Source organism: Pipra filicauda, unplaced genomic scaffold (assembly GCF_003945595.2).
Source record: "Pipra filicauda isolate LSUMZ 115617 unplaced genomic scaffold, ASM394559v2 scaffold344_size1527164_pilon, whole genome shotgun sequence".
Taxonomy (NCBI): domain Eukaryota; kingdom Metazoa; phylum Chordata; class Aves; order Passeriformes; family Pipridae; genus Pipra; species Pipra filicauda.
Genome location: NW_024104470.1, coordinates 736321 through 749692, shown reverse-complemented (window position 1 = coordinate 749692; position 13372 = coordinate 736321). Strand labels below are relative to the sequence as shown.

Sequence of the window (13372 nt, the reverse complement as noted above, 5' to 3'; positions counted from 1 at the left end):
TGTTCTCCTCCACTTCCCCACAGGAAGGTGGTCTCAGGGCTCAGCAGGATGATCTGCCTCCAGTGTGCCTGTGCCAGGCTCCCTTGTCTCCTCTCCCTGTGCTCCAGGTGGAGGATGGCTGCAGTGCTGTCTTTCCATGGCACAGCTGGGGGCACTGAGACTGCTGGACACATCTCCATGTGGCTCTTTGTGTCTGCAGGGGCAGAGCTGGTGGTGGGACAGTGGGCATTGCCAGGGTGGCTGAGGACATGGACAGGGCTGTTCAGGGACTCTTGCCAAGGATGTGCTCCAGCTTGCCACCATCACTGTGGTTTGAAGGACTCCCCCATCATGTCCTACAGCCAAGTGTCTTGCCTGGTTCCTGCAGCCCAGCTCGCTCTGTCCTCCTCACCCCACTTCCCAGGAGACCAGCTCAGCAGAAACCCATTTTGCCTTGAGTCCAGCCAGGTCTTTTTTCTACTTCAGTCTGACTCGAACTGCTCAAAAGCACCAGGCAGATGCAAAGCCAGGAGGACCAAAGGAAGCATCCTTCCAGTTCCACCTGGAGCACCACAAGAGAGCCCTCCTCCACCACCACCCCCTCTCTTCTGCTGACATAAGGACCTTGCCTTGGGCTACAGAGACCAGAGCAGTGTGTGTTTCCCATGGGAGAGCAGTACTACCTAACTCATTTTTTTTACACAGCCCACCAGTCCCTTGGGAAGGTCCCAGTGCCACCTTGCCCCCTCTCTGTCTGCCCCGTCGGTTCAGTCGGGGACCATTGTGTCTTTGGGAAGGGGCTGTCACTCTTCCGAGCACACGGACCGGCTGGGCTCTGTGCATAGTGCTTATCTCTTGGTGTCTGTAGCTAGGGAGTTAAGGCATGAATTCTTCCTTGATCGTCAGCGGAGATGAGGAGACGAGGTTGGGGGCACTGCTGTTGCAGAGGCCCCCGATGGGTCCGAGCGTGCTGACAGCCGGCGGGGTCGGCGTGGTGGTGCTGGTGGGCTGGCTTTGCTGCTGCAGCTTCTTCTTGTTCACCTTCCTCTCCTTCGCCCTCCGATTCTGAAACCAAATTTTCACCTGCAGAAAGGAAAAGATGGATATGCAGAGCTGAGGATGGATGCAACCAAAGATGACCACCCTCATGGTGCCCCTGGGGCAGGGAGGGCATCCCCAGGTTTGGAAAGGAAGGGATTTCTGTGGAGCAAGGTGGGGCCTCTGCCAACTGCTTGGGCCACAGCCCTCCCCTACCCCATTCCCATCTCCCTCTCCCCCTGAGACATGGTTTTCCTGGGACTCTGCAGCACTGACCTGCCGCTCAGTCAGCCCCAGGGCAGCGGCCAGCTCGGCCTTGCGGCGGATGGTGATGTAGCGGCTGTAGTGAAACTCCTTCTCCAGCTCCAGGCGCTGGTGGTCCGTGTACACCACCCGGTACTTGTCTTTTGTCCTGGTCTTGCCTGGCAGAGAGAGAGAGAGCAGAGTGAGAGGAGAGCCGTGGGGAAGGGGAGCAGTGGAGGGGAGGGGCACAGAGGAGATACACAACCACCTGCGGAGAGCTCAGGAGAAACGTGGCAATGCCCTGGGGACCAGCGGGAAAGACAGTCGTGAGGCTCCTACTGGATTTAATGTCCATCCTGGTTAGCACCAAGGTGTTTCTCCCTGTTGGAAAGTACCTGAGCTTTGGTGGAATTGCTTGGTGGAAAGAGCAGGAGGGATTCAGAGGCACCTCAAGGAGATGGACCATAAATCCCATGTGTTATGACACACGGTCCCTGAGAGGAGCAGAGCTGCAAGTCCTGTGGTGGACTGAGGACAAGCTGCCTGGGATTGCTGGGGAAAGCCCATCTCTTTGCCAGGAAGCCCAAAACCAAGTTGTCATCACTTGAAGGCACATGAATCAGGACACGGGAAAGACAGAAACCCCTAGAATGACAGCATTTCTCTGCCACTGAGAGGGTTATTTTCCTTTTCCCTGTACTGATCTAAGACAGAGGGCTTTCCATGTATTTTCAAAGATCCATTGGAGAAAGCCCACATGATGCCTAAGCAGTCCTGAGGAGTGACTCCATGGGCCAGGGACTTTTGGCCAATGCCAATCTGAATCTCTCCTTGGCACCCCCAGATATGAACAAAGGTTGGGGCCATCAAGACTCACATTTCTGTGCACAGAGATGCACATCCCACAGGTCTGCAAACAGCACCTGCTGCTTTATAGCAGAAGAATATAGTCAAAAGACAGCCCTGCTGTCTCCTCTGTTAGTTCCTTTGCTAACCCACCAACACACAGGATTTGTGGAACTCTGCCTGGGGTGGGGGCCGAGGGGTACAGGTGGCACTCCAAGGAAGGACACCCATGCCTGGAAGTTTGCTGACAAGATCCTGGTGCTTTCCTCTGCAGAAATGCCCATGGGCAGGGAATAAACACAGCTGTGAATATTTGCTTCTCCACCCAAAATTACAAAATCCTGTTCCAAGGAGTCAAGAGGGATGGTGCTTGATCATTTGTTTGCCTGGCAGACACGTTTGCCCATCTTCTCCTGAATTTCTGCTGCTGAGAGCAGTGTTGCCACGGGGAGGAGTAGGAGCAAGTGCAGAACAGTTCCATGGATTTCCCTGGGGCTGCCCTAGGTGTACCAGCATGGACAAGATACTGCCCATCACTGCTGCAGATGTGCAGAGAGGGATTTCTAATGACCCAAGGACCTATATGACCTCACTTGCAGCCTGATTATGCCAGGAAGGGGGATCTTTGTGTGCCTGCCATCCTGTTCATCCATTCCCCCTAAAAAGTCTTTGGCACCTCAGCCAGTTTGGGCCAAATCAGACAGACATTGGACAGTCTCAGGAATACAATTAAATTCTGAGCCTCCCAGTGGAAGCAGGAGTTTGGGTGGCACAGAGCAAAACTGGGCTCTAGAGACACTAATAGGACATCAGAGAATCTCCACAGAGAAAACCCCCAACCCTCAGGCTGAAAATCTGTTTCTCGACCAACTCAGTTTTACTTTTGACAGTGTCTCTCTCTTGCTCTCCCATTGCAAGGAGATGGGGACTTTCCTAAGCCACTTCTTACACTGAAACATAAATGTAGAGGAGTGTTGGAGGCAGAACAACCCACAGCCACTGTATATTCCAGGTCCGAGAGGGGCACCCTCAGGGTCATTTCCCTTGCAGCATCCCACGGGATGTACAAAGACAGCTGTTTTTCTACTAAATAAGCAAGAGCCACAAACCCAGTTCATATCATTGACCACTGAGCAAACCAGGCGTGGAAGCACATGAGTGGGAGAAAGTGGGCTGGCACAGAAGGCATCTTGCCCTGCTGGGACTTGACATTGGCACTCCAAGGCACACAAGCAGCAGTCACCCAATTCAAGTTAGCACCTGATTTCCATAAGTGTGCCACCCTTTGTCCTGCCATTGCTCCTGGAGGTGCTGGCTGGGGCTCAGCACAGCATGAACAGAGTGATGGACGAGGGTCCCAGCACAGTCCTCAAGAAGCACCAGAGTTCTCCAGTGATACTAGGAAGAGGGAGTGAACCCATCAAGGCTGCAACGTGACCAGGAATAGAACCAGAGAGTCCAGGGCTGGACTTCTGCCACTAACTTGTTTTTGAGGGATGTAATGAATTCAGTGACCACTTCAGAGAGTGGGGAGTCCAGCTCATCCCAGGGCTGGTCAGAAGTGAACACCTAATCCCTCCTCACCACTGCCAGGTCAAACCTGCCTCTGGACACAGAGGGTGACTCTGCAGGTCAAAACAGGGTAAAAAAGGTAATTTGTTTGAGCAAGATGTGTGTGGAATGTCTGCAGAGGCATGGCTGAAACGCAGCGAGTCAGTGTGCAAGGGGTCTATGTCAGCTTTGCTGGGTGCTTGTCTCTTATTTGGCACATCAGCTGTGACAGCTCAAAGCAAAACTGCCCACAGAAGATACTGCTGGGCTGAAGTGATGTTGGAGGCATCCAGCCTGTGTAGGACCCACACCCTCCCCTTGCTCTCTCACAGGACCCTTGTCCTTTCCAGGGGTTGCTGCCTCCTCTCGCCACCCCACAGGGGAGGAGTTCACCAGCATGAAAAGAATTTCTTCACCCCAACCCAGCAGGGACCTGTGCTGAATTTGCAAACACAGCGATCCTGGGAAGTTACAGAATAAACCAGATGCGCTGGTGGAGATTTATGTGAGGTTTAGCAGCCCTGTGAGAAACTGGGCTCCCTTTGGCTGCTCCAGGCTTAGGGGCTCCTACAAGTTTTTTTCTTTCTCATACATTTATCTTTCTTTTCTCATTTGAAAGCAAACACTTTTCTAAAAAGATAATAACTTAAAAATGATCTTATTGAAAACATTGCTGTTTGAACACCCTACCTAAAAACACCTGGAAAGTGAAGGAATTGACAGATACAGTAAAAAAAAATTAAAGGATAAAGAATAAAGGCAGTTTGCGAATACCACATATGCCATGAATTTCAGTAGGAATTATTATTTCCTGCTGCAGCTGTAAATAGATCCATCACAGCTTGTTCTTTGTTATTCCCTCTTCATCGTTCATCCTGGATGGAGGGCTGTGCTTTGCCTCAGGGCTGGCAGAGCCATCACTGGGGGAGCTGGGCACCGGGCTCTCGCTGCCCAGTGTCAGGTAGAAAAGACTCAGAGGGCTCACTACCAAGCCAGAGTTGGAAAGTTATTCACCTTGACTAACTGTTGCTTTCGGATGTTTGCTGAACTCTGGGATGTGCTGTGAGTGATTCACAAGGAAAAGAAAAGGATTCGAAAGAAATACTATTGACAATGAATAATTCAACTGCCTTGAATATGAATGCTGGGTTACACTTAACTCTCTCCTGGAGAGTTTTTATGGCTTTGTGAAAAAGAAAGAGGAAATTCGGGACGAGCCAGCCTGGTTCCTTATGGGGAGCCCTCATGCCTATGGGGAGACCCTGATGCTGCAGAAGGGAGCAAGGCTGAGCAGAGTGATGGAGCTGCTCCCATGTTTACAGCCAAGCCTGGCAAAGGTGTATCAGGCAGTCCCATGGCTGGGAAAGTTTGGAGCTGAGGCTGCTGTCCCAGGAGGGAGTGTGACTGGGGTGCATGGGGTGCACAGGGGGTGCTGGTGATGTCTCCTAACACAGTTGCTGGCCACTTCCAGCCCTGCTATGCATTTACAGCTCCTCCTGCTTGTCCCCAAAAGGCCAGGCAAAGGAACTGCTCAGGCAGCCAAATGGAGCCATTCATGGGGCCAGTGGGAATGGTTTCGGCTTTGGGATCAAGGCAGGGCCAATGGCTGTGTGGGGAGAAGGGATCGTTACTACTGTTAATGTATAACCCTAATAGCACTCACCTGAGTCATGATTAGATAAGGGAATAGCTTTAATGTGCTGTGCAAACCCCAAGGGACGCGCTCCCGAGTGTGCACACACACACACACACACACACTTGCACAGGGGGATGGAGTCTTGATCCCAGCCTGGATCTGCTCTCCACAGCAGCCCTGCCCCAGAACAGGGATGCTGGAGCTCCTGCCCTGGGCTGTATCAGGAGCTGGCAGGGTAAAGAAAAATCAAACTAGATCCCTGTGCCCACCATCCACGGCCACAGCTGCCAGGGAGGTGGTAGTTCACCCTCTCTCTGACCTTGGCCTGTCCAAAGGATGGCTTTAATTAAGAAACTGTGCCCTCAAATCCCTGAGACATCAACAATATGGGACATTGTGAGACTGGTGCTGAGCAGCTCTAAAAACAGTTGGAAAGGAGCTCATTCAAACCAGGGAGCAAAGAGACTGCACGGCGGCAGGGGCACCCTGGGTGGAGCTGGAAAACAGTGAAGGAGCAAAAGCTGGCATGTGCTATACAGAACTTGTCTTTTCCCCAGTCTACCTGGTCTCACCTTCCTGGTGATGCTCTGGTCACACACTGGCTCCCTCTGTACAGCCTTGTCTGCCTGTCTGTCTGTACTGGGTGCACGGTCCCACACTATCTGAGGGCATTACAAAATTGTAATGCTGAAAAACATCAGCTGTGTGTAAGTCCCATTACCAGTGAGCACCTAGGAAAGAACTGGTCTGCACTGGGGTTAAATGCACAAAGACAGGGCTCGAGGCTGTCCCCTCCGTGTGGGTGCTTCCTCTCCATGAAAAAGCAGCTTTATTCTGAATAAGCAGTCCTTCCATCCCAAAGGAATCAGTGGTCTATCAGGATCTGGCATTTCTCCCCAGGGAAAGGATCAAGGAAAATTTCCCCTACCCCCAGCAGAGCTTAGGCAATGCTACAGATGGAGAAACTGAGGCACAGAAGCAGTTCCAGAGCAGAGTGAAGTCCTAGGATCAGAGCCACAGCTCTGCTTGCTGGTGGGACCCCCTGGACAGCTTAACTCCCAGTCCTTCTGCAGGTCCATGGGTGGAAATGGAGCTAACCCTAACCCACACCTCCACAAAGACAGGGACAGCCAGCAGAGTGATGCCCCATGACAGAGACCCCAAGCCTAGAAGAGGGCTGGGATCAGGTCCTGAAGCCCAGGAGACTCCAGGCTGGCTGGAGCCATCCTCATCTGGCAGCCAGCTGTGCTCCAGCTGCCTCTGTGTGGAGGGGTCGATGCTCCCTCTGCCGAGCAGCAGTGACGGGAGCCTCACTGCACAGTGGTGATACTGAGCCTCAGGACAGACAGCCCAGCTCATTTCACCATCCCTAAACTGACTGGAATTGGGAACCCCAAAGTCTGCACCAACAGTGGCAGGGGCTGAGCCTCTGATGCCCTCCCTGGGCACCCCCTGCTTCATACTTGTTTGCTCCTCTCCTTTCCCCTCCAGCTCCAGCAGCCGCTCCAAAACACCCACTCTCCTCTGTGGCCTGGGAAGGGGGGATAAACCCGAGCCCCCCACCCTCCCCGAGTGCTGGGAACCAGCAGCTCAAGCTTTTCACAAGCCTTCCCCTTCCCGTGCATACTTCAATATCCTCAGCTATTTTTCCTCTGCTGCAGGAAGCAGAGGAGTGATGGATGGGACGACCAACACGGGGCGAAGGAGCAGAGCCATGTGGTTTGCTTCATCTCGGCCAAGGAGAAACGACCCCCTCCAGAGGGCAGTCCTTCCCGAGATCCCTGGGATCATTCCTCTGCCAGAATGCATCAGATTTTGACAACTGCTGGGTGTCAAAAACTGGGTGAGAGGAACCACACATCCCCCCCCCTTCACATATTTAATGTCTCTGTACTGCAGAGGGAGGAGATGCTGGATGAATCCTCACCCAATGGACCCTGCCAAAGCTCCCCAGTCTCTACTCTGGGTTGGGAAAATGGCCATTACAGACATCAGGGTTGAGGCAAGACTCACCTGTGCCACAGAGTGCTGCAGGCCCCTTCAAGGACCCCAGCAACCCTCCTATCCCCAGGGTAGTTCCTTCCAGGCCGTCTGCTAACGTTGACACAACCTGGTTCCAAAGACTTCAGAGCAAACAGCAATGCTCCTGTGGGCACCCACTAGCAATAAAACCTGTTTTGGCTTGGTGCAGCGTGCACTGGAAATGTTTCACTTGCCAAACTGCCCCACTTGACCCAATGGCTTTCTAGTCTCCTGCTCACAGAGGATCAAACTCTGTCCTCCCCAAACACCTTAGCTCTAAGTGCAAAGCTGTGGCTGGGGGTTGTGCACCCGGGGGTTGTGGGACTGGCAGAGCTGTGAGGCAGAGCCCAGGCTTGGTGCACGGCACAGCTGCTCAGGGCAGCCAGGCTGCTGGGAAAGGACAGACACACAGACACAGCTGGTCAAAGAGCTGGATTTGGAGAGCACAGACCAGTGCACCGGAGCACAGACTGGTCCTGGCTGGGCTCTGCACTGCTGGCACTGTGACCGGGCCAAAACTGCACCCACACCCTGATACATGGGAAAAGGCACCTCTCTTGCAAGCCTCATGTTCCTCCCAGGAGGTGCAAACACCAAGGGAATGAAGAGATGGTTTCTGGTGTTTGCAGCAAGCTGGTAGTTCCCCATCACAACCTCATGTTCTTGGGCACAGACAGCACAACTGGAGATGCTTCAACCCCAGAGGCAGCAGCCTGAAGCTGGATTTTGGGACAAGTCTTTACCGGCCCTGCTGTGATTCAATCCTTTATTTTGGCAACTGGCAGATTCCTTCAGTTGTTCCCATGTTTTATGGATGCCAAGCTGAGTGCTGCCAGCCTGGCTCCTGTGATGGGTCAAAGACCACACCAGGGCGGGAGGGCGAGGAGTGCCGGGGCGACAGCCAGCGCCTGTGGGATGGGAACAGCCTGATTCAGAGCACTGCCTTCACACCAGCCCCGATCCAGCTCATCCTGACCTACCTCCTGGATGGATCTGGCCCATCTGCAGCAGGAGGAGGACAGCAAGGCAGTGGGGGTCCCATCTGGGCACCAGGATTCCTCTCCCCTTTGCAGCCCCACAGGGCTTGGCCCATCCTTACCGTGGGGCAGCACAGGGGGAAGGATCCAGCCCCTTATCCAAGTGATCACAAAGCTAACAGCACTGGAGTAGGTGTCCTTGAAGAGTCCCCTATAGGAAACATCTGTCATTGGCCAGAGGTTTAAAGTGCCCCTCTGCTAATCCTGGGGTATTAGGCAGCCAAGCCCATCACGTAGGTACTGCCAGTGCTCCAGGGAAGCCCTTTTTGTTCAAGGAAAGTCAATTCTAGGGAAGTTTAAGAGGCCTGTACCTTGGCCAGCAGGCTAAGTAGACAACAAACCCCAGATGGGGCCAGGAGCAGGTTGTGGGTTAATAATTCAAGGGGAGAAGACTGATGGGGCCCAACACACGGACACTGAGAGTCCTGGGAGAGCAAAGGGTCTCACAGGGAGTGACCATGTCCTAAAGAGGGGTCCCCCATACAGGGGCTGACCAGGGAAATCCACTGTCCTCCGGCCACCACCATCATCCCCAAATATACCAAGCACGGCATGAACCCCAGCAGTCCAGGGGAAATGTTTCTGTCTCATTATTGGGAATTTTACACATGGGCCTCACTAGGAAAATAAACAGAGCCGGAAAACTGACTTAGAAAGAGTGAAAACTGAGATGGAAAACTGCACACCCAGCAAATCGCCATCCACCCATGTTCAGAGCACTACTCTTTGCTCTCCATTACCCCAAAACCTGCCCAGGCACCGCAGGCATTGGTGCCACGTGAAGCCCTGAGCACATTTGCCTCCCCAAGGGATGCCCCAATTGCACTTTCACTTGCAATATTTAGCACTGCTGCCTTGGCTGGATTAGTGACCTAAAAGCCAGACCCAAGGCAGTATCTAAGGATTTGCATGACTAATGAGCAGTGGGTGAATTTCAAAGTTCAGCCAACCCCCTTTCCAGCCACCTTCCTGAGCTTTTTATAAACCCAGGGTGCAATTCACAGGGAAGTTTGCAAATAATTGTGAATAAGGAGGAAGCATGAGGCTCTGACATGCTGCTCATGAAGATTTTATGAGCAGAAAAAGAGGTGACACTGGAGAGAGAAATGAGGTTTGGGGACATCTTCCAGCTCAGTTCCCTTTAACTCCCCATTCCCAGCAACCGGCGCTGCAATCCCTTGTGCTACTGAGTTATCTCGGCTCAGCCGGGTGAAGCACGCATGTATGTAGCAACAGGTACATAAAGTCATCCCCCTGCAAAGCCTGACTCTCCCAGTGAGTCACTGAGAGATTTCTCACTGATTTTCCTCAGGCTCTGGATCACTTTTGCAGAAGTCCCCAACACACTCATATTCCCTGCGTAACATTCGCTCTTACCACCACGCAGCTCTTCCCCAAAAGCTTTCAAACTAGGGCCAAGGGCTGTTTATACAAATCAAGACAGAGAGGGAACTTTAATTTACAACTCTCTGAAGTATCATGATTTATAGCACTCACAATGAAGGTGTTGATATTTATAGTGAAGAAGTCTGTGTATTCATTTCCTATTCCCACTGTGGTGAGATGGGTAGTTTATCAATCCAGATTGATTAAAGTCCAGCTTATTGATTCCAATAAAATGATTCATCTAAGAGCTTCACCCTTATCTATGTCAAACCTATCTCTGCCCTGCACTCTTTCAAGCTTAATGGAGACTTTTATTTAAAGGGTAGCACTGGAAAACACCAGCTGCATCCCACCATCTCCCAGCACATGGTCCCACAATGGCCAAATCCTGCAGTCACTTGGCACCAGCAGCGCTGGGCTTGGACCCAGCAGAGGTGCAAGGACAGGTCCTTAATCTGTAAGTGCCTTAGAAAGGGACCTTGTCATCCACCCTAAGGAAACCCCCACAAGAAAGGGCCTTTCACCCCAGCATCCAGCCCCACATTGCTGTGGTGAGGCTGGGGCAGCTCCTCTGTGTGTGAGAGGAACAAGGCCGATTTATTTGTTCCTTTGTATTTGATCTAAGAGATACAAACTAAGCAACTAATGATATTTTTCCAGAATTCAATCAACTCAATTGTTGTCTGACTCAATCAGAGGCACTTTCAAGCCCCTGTTTTATCTCAGCCCCACTGCTGGGTGTAAACCCATGCCCTTGATCCACAGGAGAGGTGTGCTGATGGCTTTCCCCTCTCATTAATTTCCCCTCCCACCTCTTTCCTCAAAAGAAACCGAGATGTTCAAACCTACAAAACCTGCAGAGGTGGCGGGGTCCCAGCTGCAGGGGAGGGCTGCAGATCACATCCCCCTTCCACCCCAGGCAGAGGGCAGCCCTCAGCTCTGGCACACCGGTGGGTCTCCATCACTGGGTGTGGGGAGAGGCATTTTTCCTAAATAGTTATATTCAGTGCTTAAAATGGGACAGGAAATACCAGCCTGCCTCTCCCCTCCTCTTTCCAGACTGGGGCTGTTTTTTTCCATTTATCGTGATGTTCTGCCTGCTCCGCTGCAGTCACTGGTCCCCATTCCTGCCACATGGATCCTAGGAGCACAAGTAGCTATTTTCCATCCTGGAAGACCCCAGGCACCTCTGCACAAGGCCCTTACGTGGGCCTTGGCCAGTGGGAATAGCATGGAGCCAAAAACAAGCCAAAAACTGGAGACACTTTGCAAACAGGGAGCCCTAGCCCTGATTCCAAGGATGTGGGGCAGCAGTAACTGAAAACACAGCCACTCCTGCAGTGAGTTTGGCCTCAGCAGAGCTCTGAGGAGCTCATGGCCAACACAGGAGAGGAAGAGGGGTGGCAGGTCCAGGCAAGCCCTCTGGGCAGAGGGTCCTGCTGTGGCAGGACAGGACCAGGCTGGGAAGATGAAAGGGTGAGGGTAGGTCAGGAGAAAGGGCCCCCCCCCCACCCCGCACCTCACCTCGCTGCCAAAGGAGCCAGCCACCATCTCCATGACAAAGAGAAGCCTTTGTCAATTTGGGCTGGCCCCAAGGGGGATCTGCCCACTGCCTTTGAAGTGGGCAGCAGGGTGGGCAGGGCACTGGGGTCGCCCAGACGCTTTCCCCAGGTCAGGAGTTCAGCGGGGACAGGACCCCAGGGACACGGGGACAGGACCCTGGGGACAGCACAACCACTTGGTGCCCACGCCAGAGGTGACTACAGGAACCAGGGCACCCTCTTCTGCAGTGCCAAGCACCCACCCATGGTGTGCTGCACCTGTGGCACCCATGTCCACCCTCCACGTGGCACTGTCCCCAACACTTTGCACACACACACTGCCTGTCACACACACACCGAGCACAGCACCATCCTCCACACACAACACCCTGCACGCACACACTGAGCCCATAAAAAACCCCATACACACCCGGTGACACTGTACACATGTACTGCTCAGGGTACCTTGCACACACACACAGAGGCTGTAACACCTCACTAAATCCACCTTCTGTACACACACACACACATGGCCTGTATTTATGTACAGTACCTTCCCTTCACACATACACACACACAAATACATGCACACAGTGTGTGCACACCCACCATGCACAGGCTCTCACACAGCCAACTCACACTCTCACATACAGACACAGCCCCACACACTCACCCTTGCATGAGAACCCCCACCAACACCCCTTCAGGGTCCTGGGTGTCTCTGACTCTGCCCATCCCTACCCTGTGGCCACAAGTGCAGACAGGGGTGCCAGGATGGCGAAAAGGACTTTCCAACCATATAATCCCAGCTGCCGCCAATGCGGAAGGGCAGCACCCTCCCTGCCCATCCTCAGGTCCTGCCACTTCGGTGGTGGGGTCCTCTGCTCTTTGGGGACTGGGTACCACGCCAAGGGCAGGCCAAGCTTGCTGTCCCTCTGGCAGTCCCCATGCAGGGAGAGCCACAGAGCAGGATCCGGCCCCACAGGACTTCTAGCCTAGAGATCCTCTGCACTGAGGACGGCGCAAGTGTGCAGGGTTGGGGATTTCCTTACCATTGTTGCTGGTGCTGGGAATGCTGCGCCTCATCCACTCATACGGGGTGCGTCTCTGGGCATTAGGAGAGAGCTGGGGGACAGAGCTGCTAATGGGTGGAGGCAGGAGTCCAGAGCCTGGGGGCTGGATGGGGTTAAAATCTGGGGGGCTGAATCCAAACTGCCCTGGGCTGGCAGTGGAAGGCGTCGCCGTGGTCCCGTAGGAATGCCAGTCCTCCTTGGCAGGGGTGTAGGGAGACCCCCAGGCGGCCGCCGGCTGCCCGTGGTGCAGGTCGTTGTTAATCCCCGGCACATGGTGGTAGCTGGCGAAGTCCGAGTACTGGGGCGGCCCCGGCACGTAATTCTGGGGGTTGAGGTTGAGGCTGGGATGCCGGACCGGGCTGGGATACATGTTGGTGTCCTTATCCACAAGATAACCTACATACATCTTCCCCGGCCGACCCCGCGCACATGCTGTGCCGCTGAGCCGCGACTGCGGCTGGTTGGGTTTGGCGGGGAGGCGGCCGCCCCTCCTTCCCCGCCACTCACCTGGGCGCCTTGGGGAGCCTGTCCTGGGGCCAGGCACCTCCCTGCCCACAGGCTTTTATTGGGCCCAACCTCTCACAGCATTTGCATTGAAAGGCAGGTTTGCATTTCAAAGTGCAGGAACCCCAGCGGGTGAGGGGGACTGAGTTCAAACCTCCCACCCTGGCTGCAAGGAGGACAAGGCGGTGGGTAACCCTGGGGAACACCGAGGACCCCACGTTCCCTCTGTTGTCACCACCCCACAACTATGCCCATGCCACCAGATGTGGTCCCTTTGTAGAAGCCAGCTTTGGGGACACTGGGGCAACACAGGTGTCACCTATAAGGATGCCCCAAGGAGCCCACCACCATCAGTACTCCAGGAGCAGGATGCCTTGGGCTGAGACCCAGCATTAAAACCTGGCTGTGGGCAGGGGACAGGCTGGGCTGTGCCTGCCACCTGCCCTGTCTCCACTCTGGGGAACACTAAACTCTTGCTCTGAACGGGGCTTTTCTGTGCCCAGCGGCAGCGTTTGG

The 13372-nt window shown here is 53.9% G+C and overlaps 1 protein-coding gene across 1 annotated transcript; it reads right to left on the bottom strand.

The window, feature by feature from the left end:
* Positions 1-821: 821 nt before the first annotated feature.
* CDX1 (caudal type homeobox 1) lies at positions 822-12802 on the bottom strand. The gene is made up of 3 exons (XM_027715566.1): positions 12332-12802; positions 1294-1439; positions 822-1062 (listed from the first exon to the last, which is right to left on the bottom strand). Exons 1-3 carry the CDS (start codon positions 12756-12758, stop codon positions 856-858), a joined length of 780 nt encoding a protein of 259 aa, XP_027571367.1. The 5' UTR covers positions 12759-12802; the 3' UTR covers positions 822-855.
* Positions 12803-13372: the final 570 nt, after the last annotated feature.

Bases quoted from the DNA above. Each gene is read 5' to 3' on its own strand.
- CDX1 (XM_027715566.1), bottom strand. From the start codon at position 12,758: ATGTATGTAGGTTATCTTGTGGATAAGGACACCAACATGTATCCCAGC. The intron at 1,440-12,331 runs GTAAGGAAATCC...TCTCTCTGCCAG, and splicing joins TCCCAGCACCAGCAACAATG to GCAAGACCAGGACAAAAGAC. The intron at 1,063-1,293 runs GTCAGTGCTGCA...TCCTTTCTGCAG, and splicing joins TGGGGCTGACTGAGCGGCAG to GTGAAAATTTGGTTTCAGAA.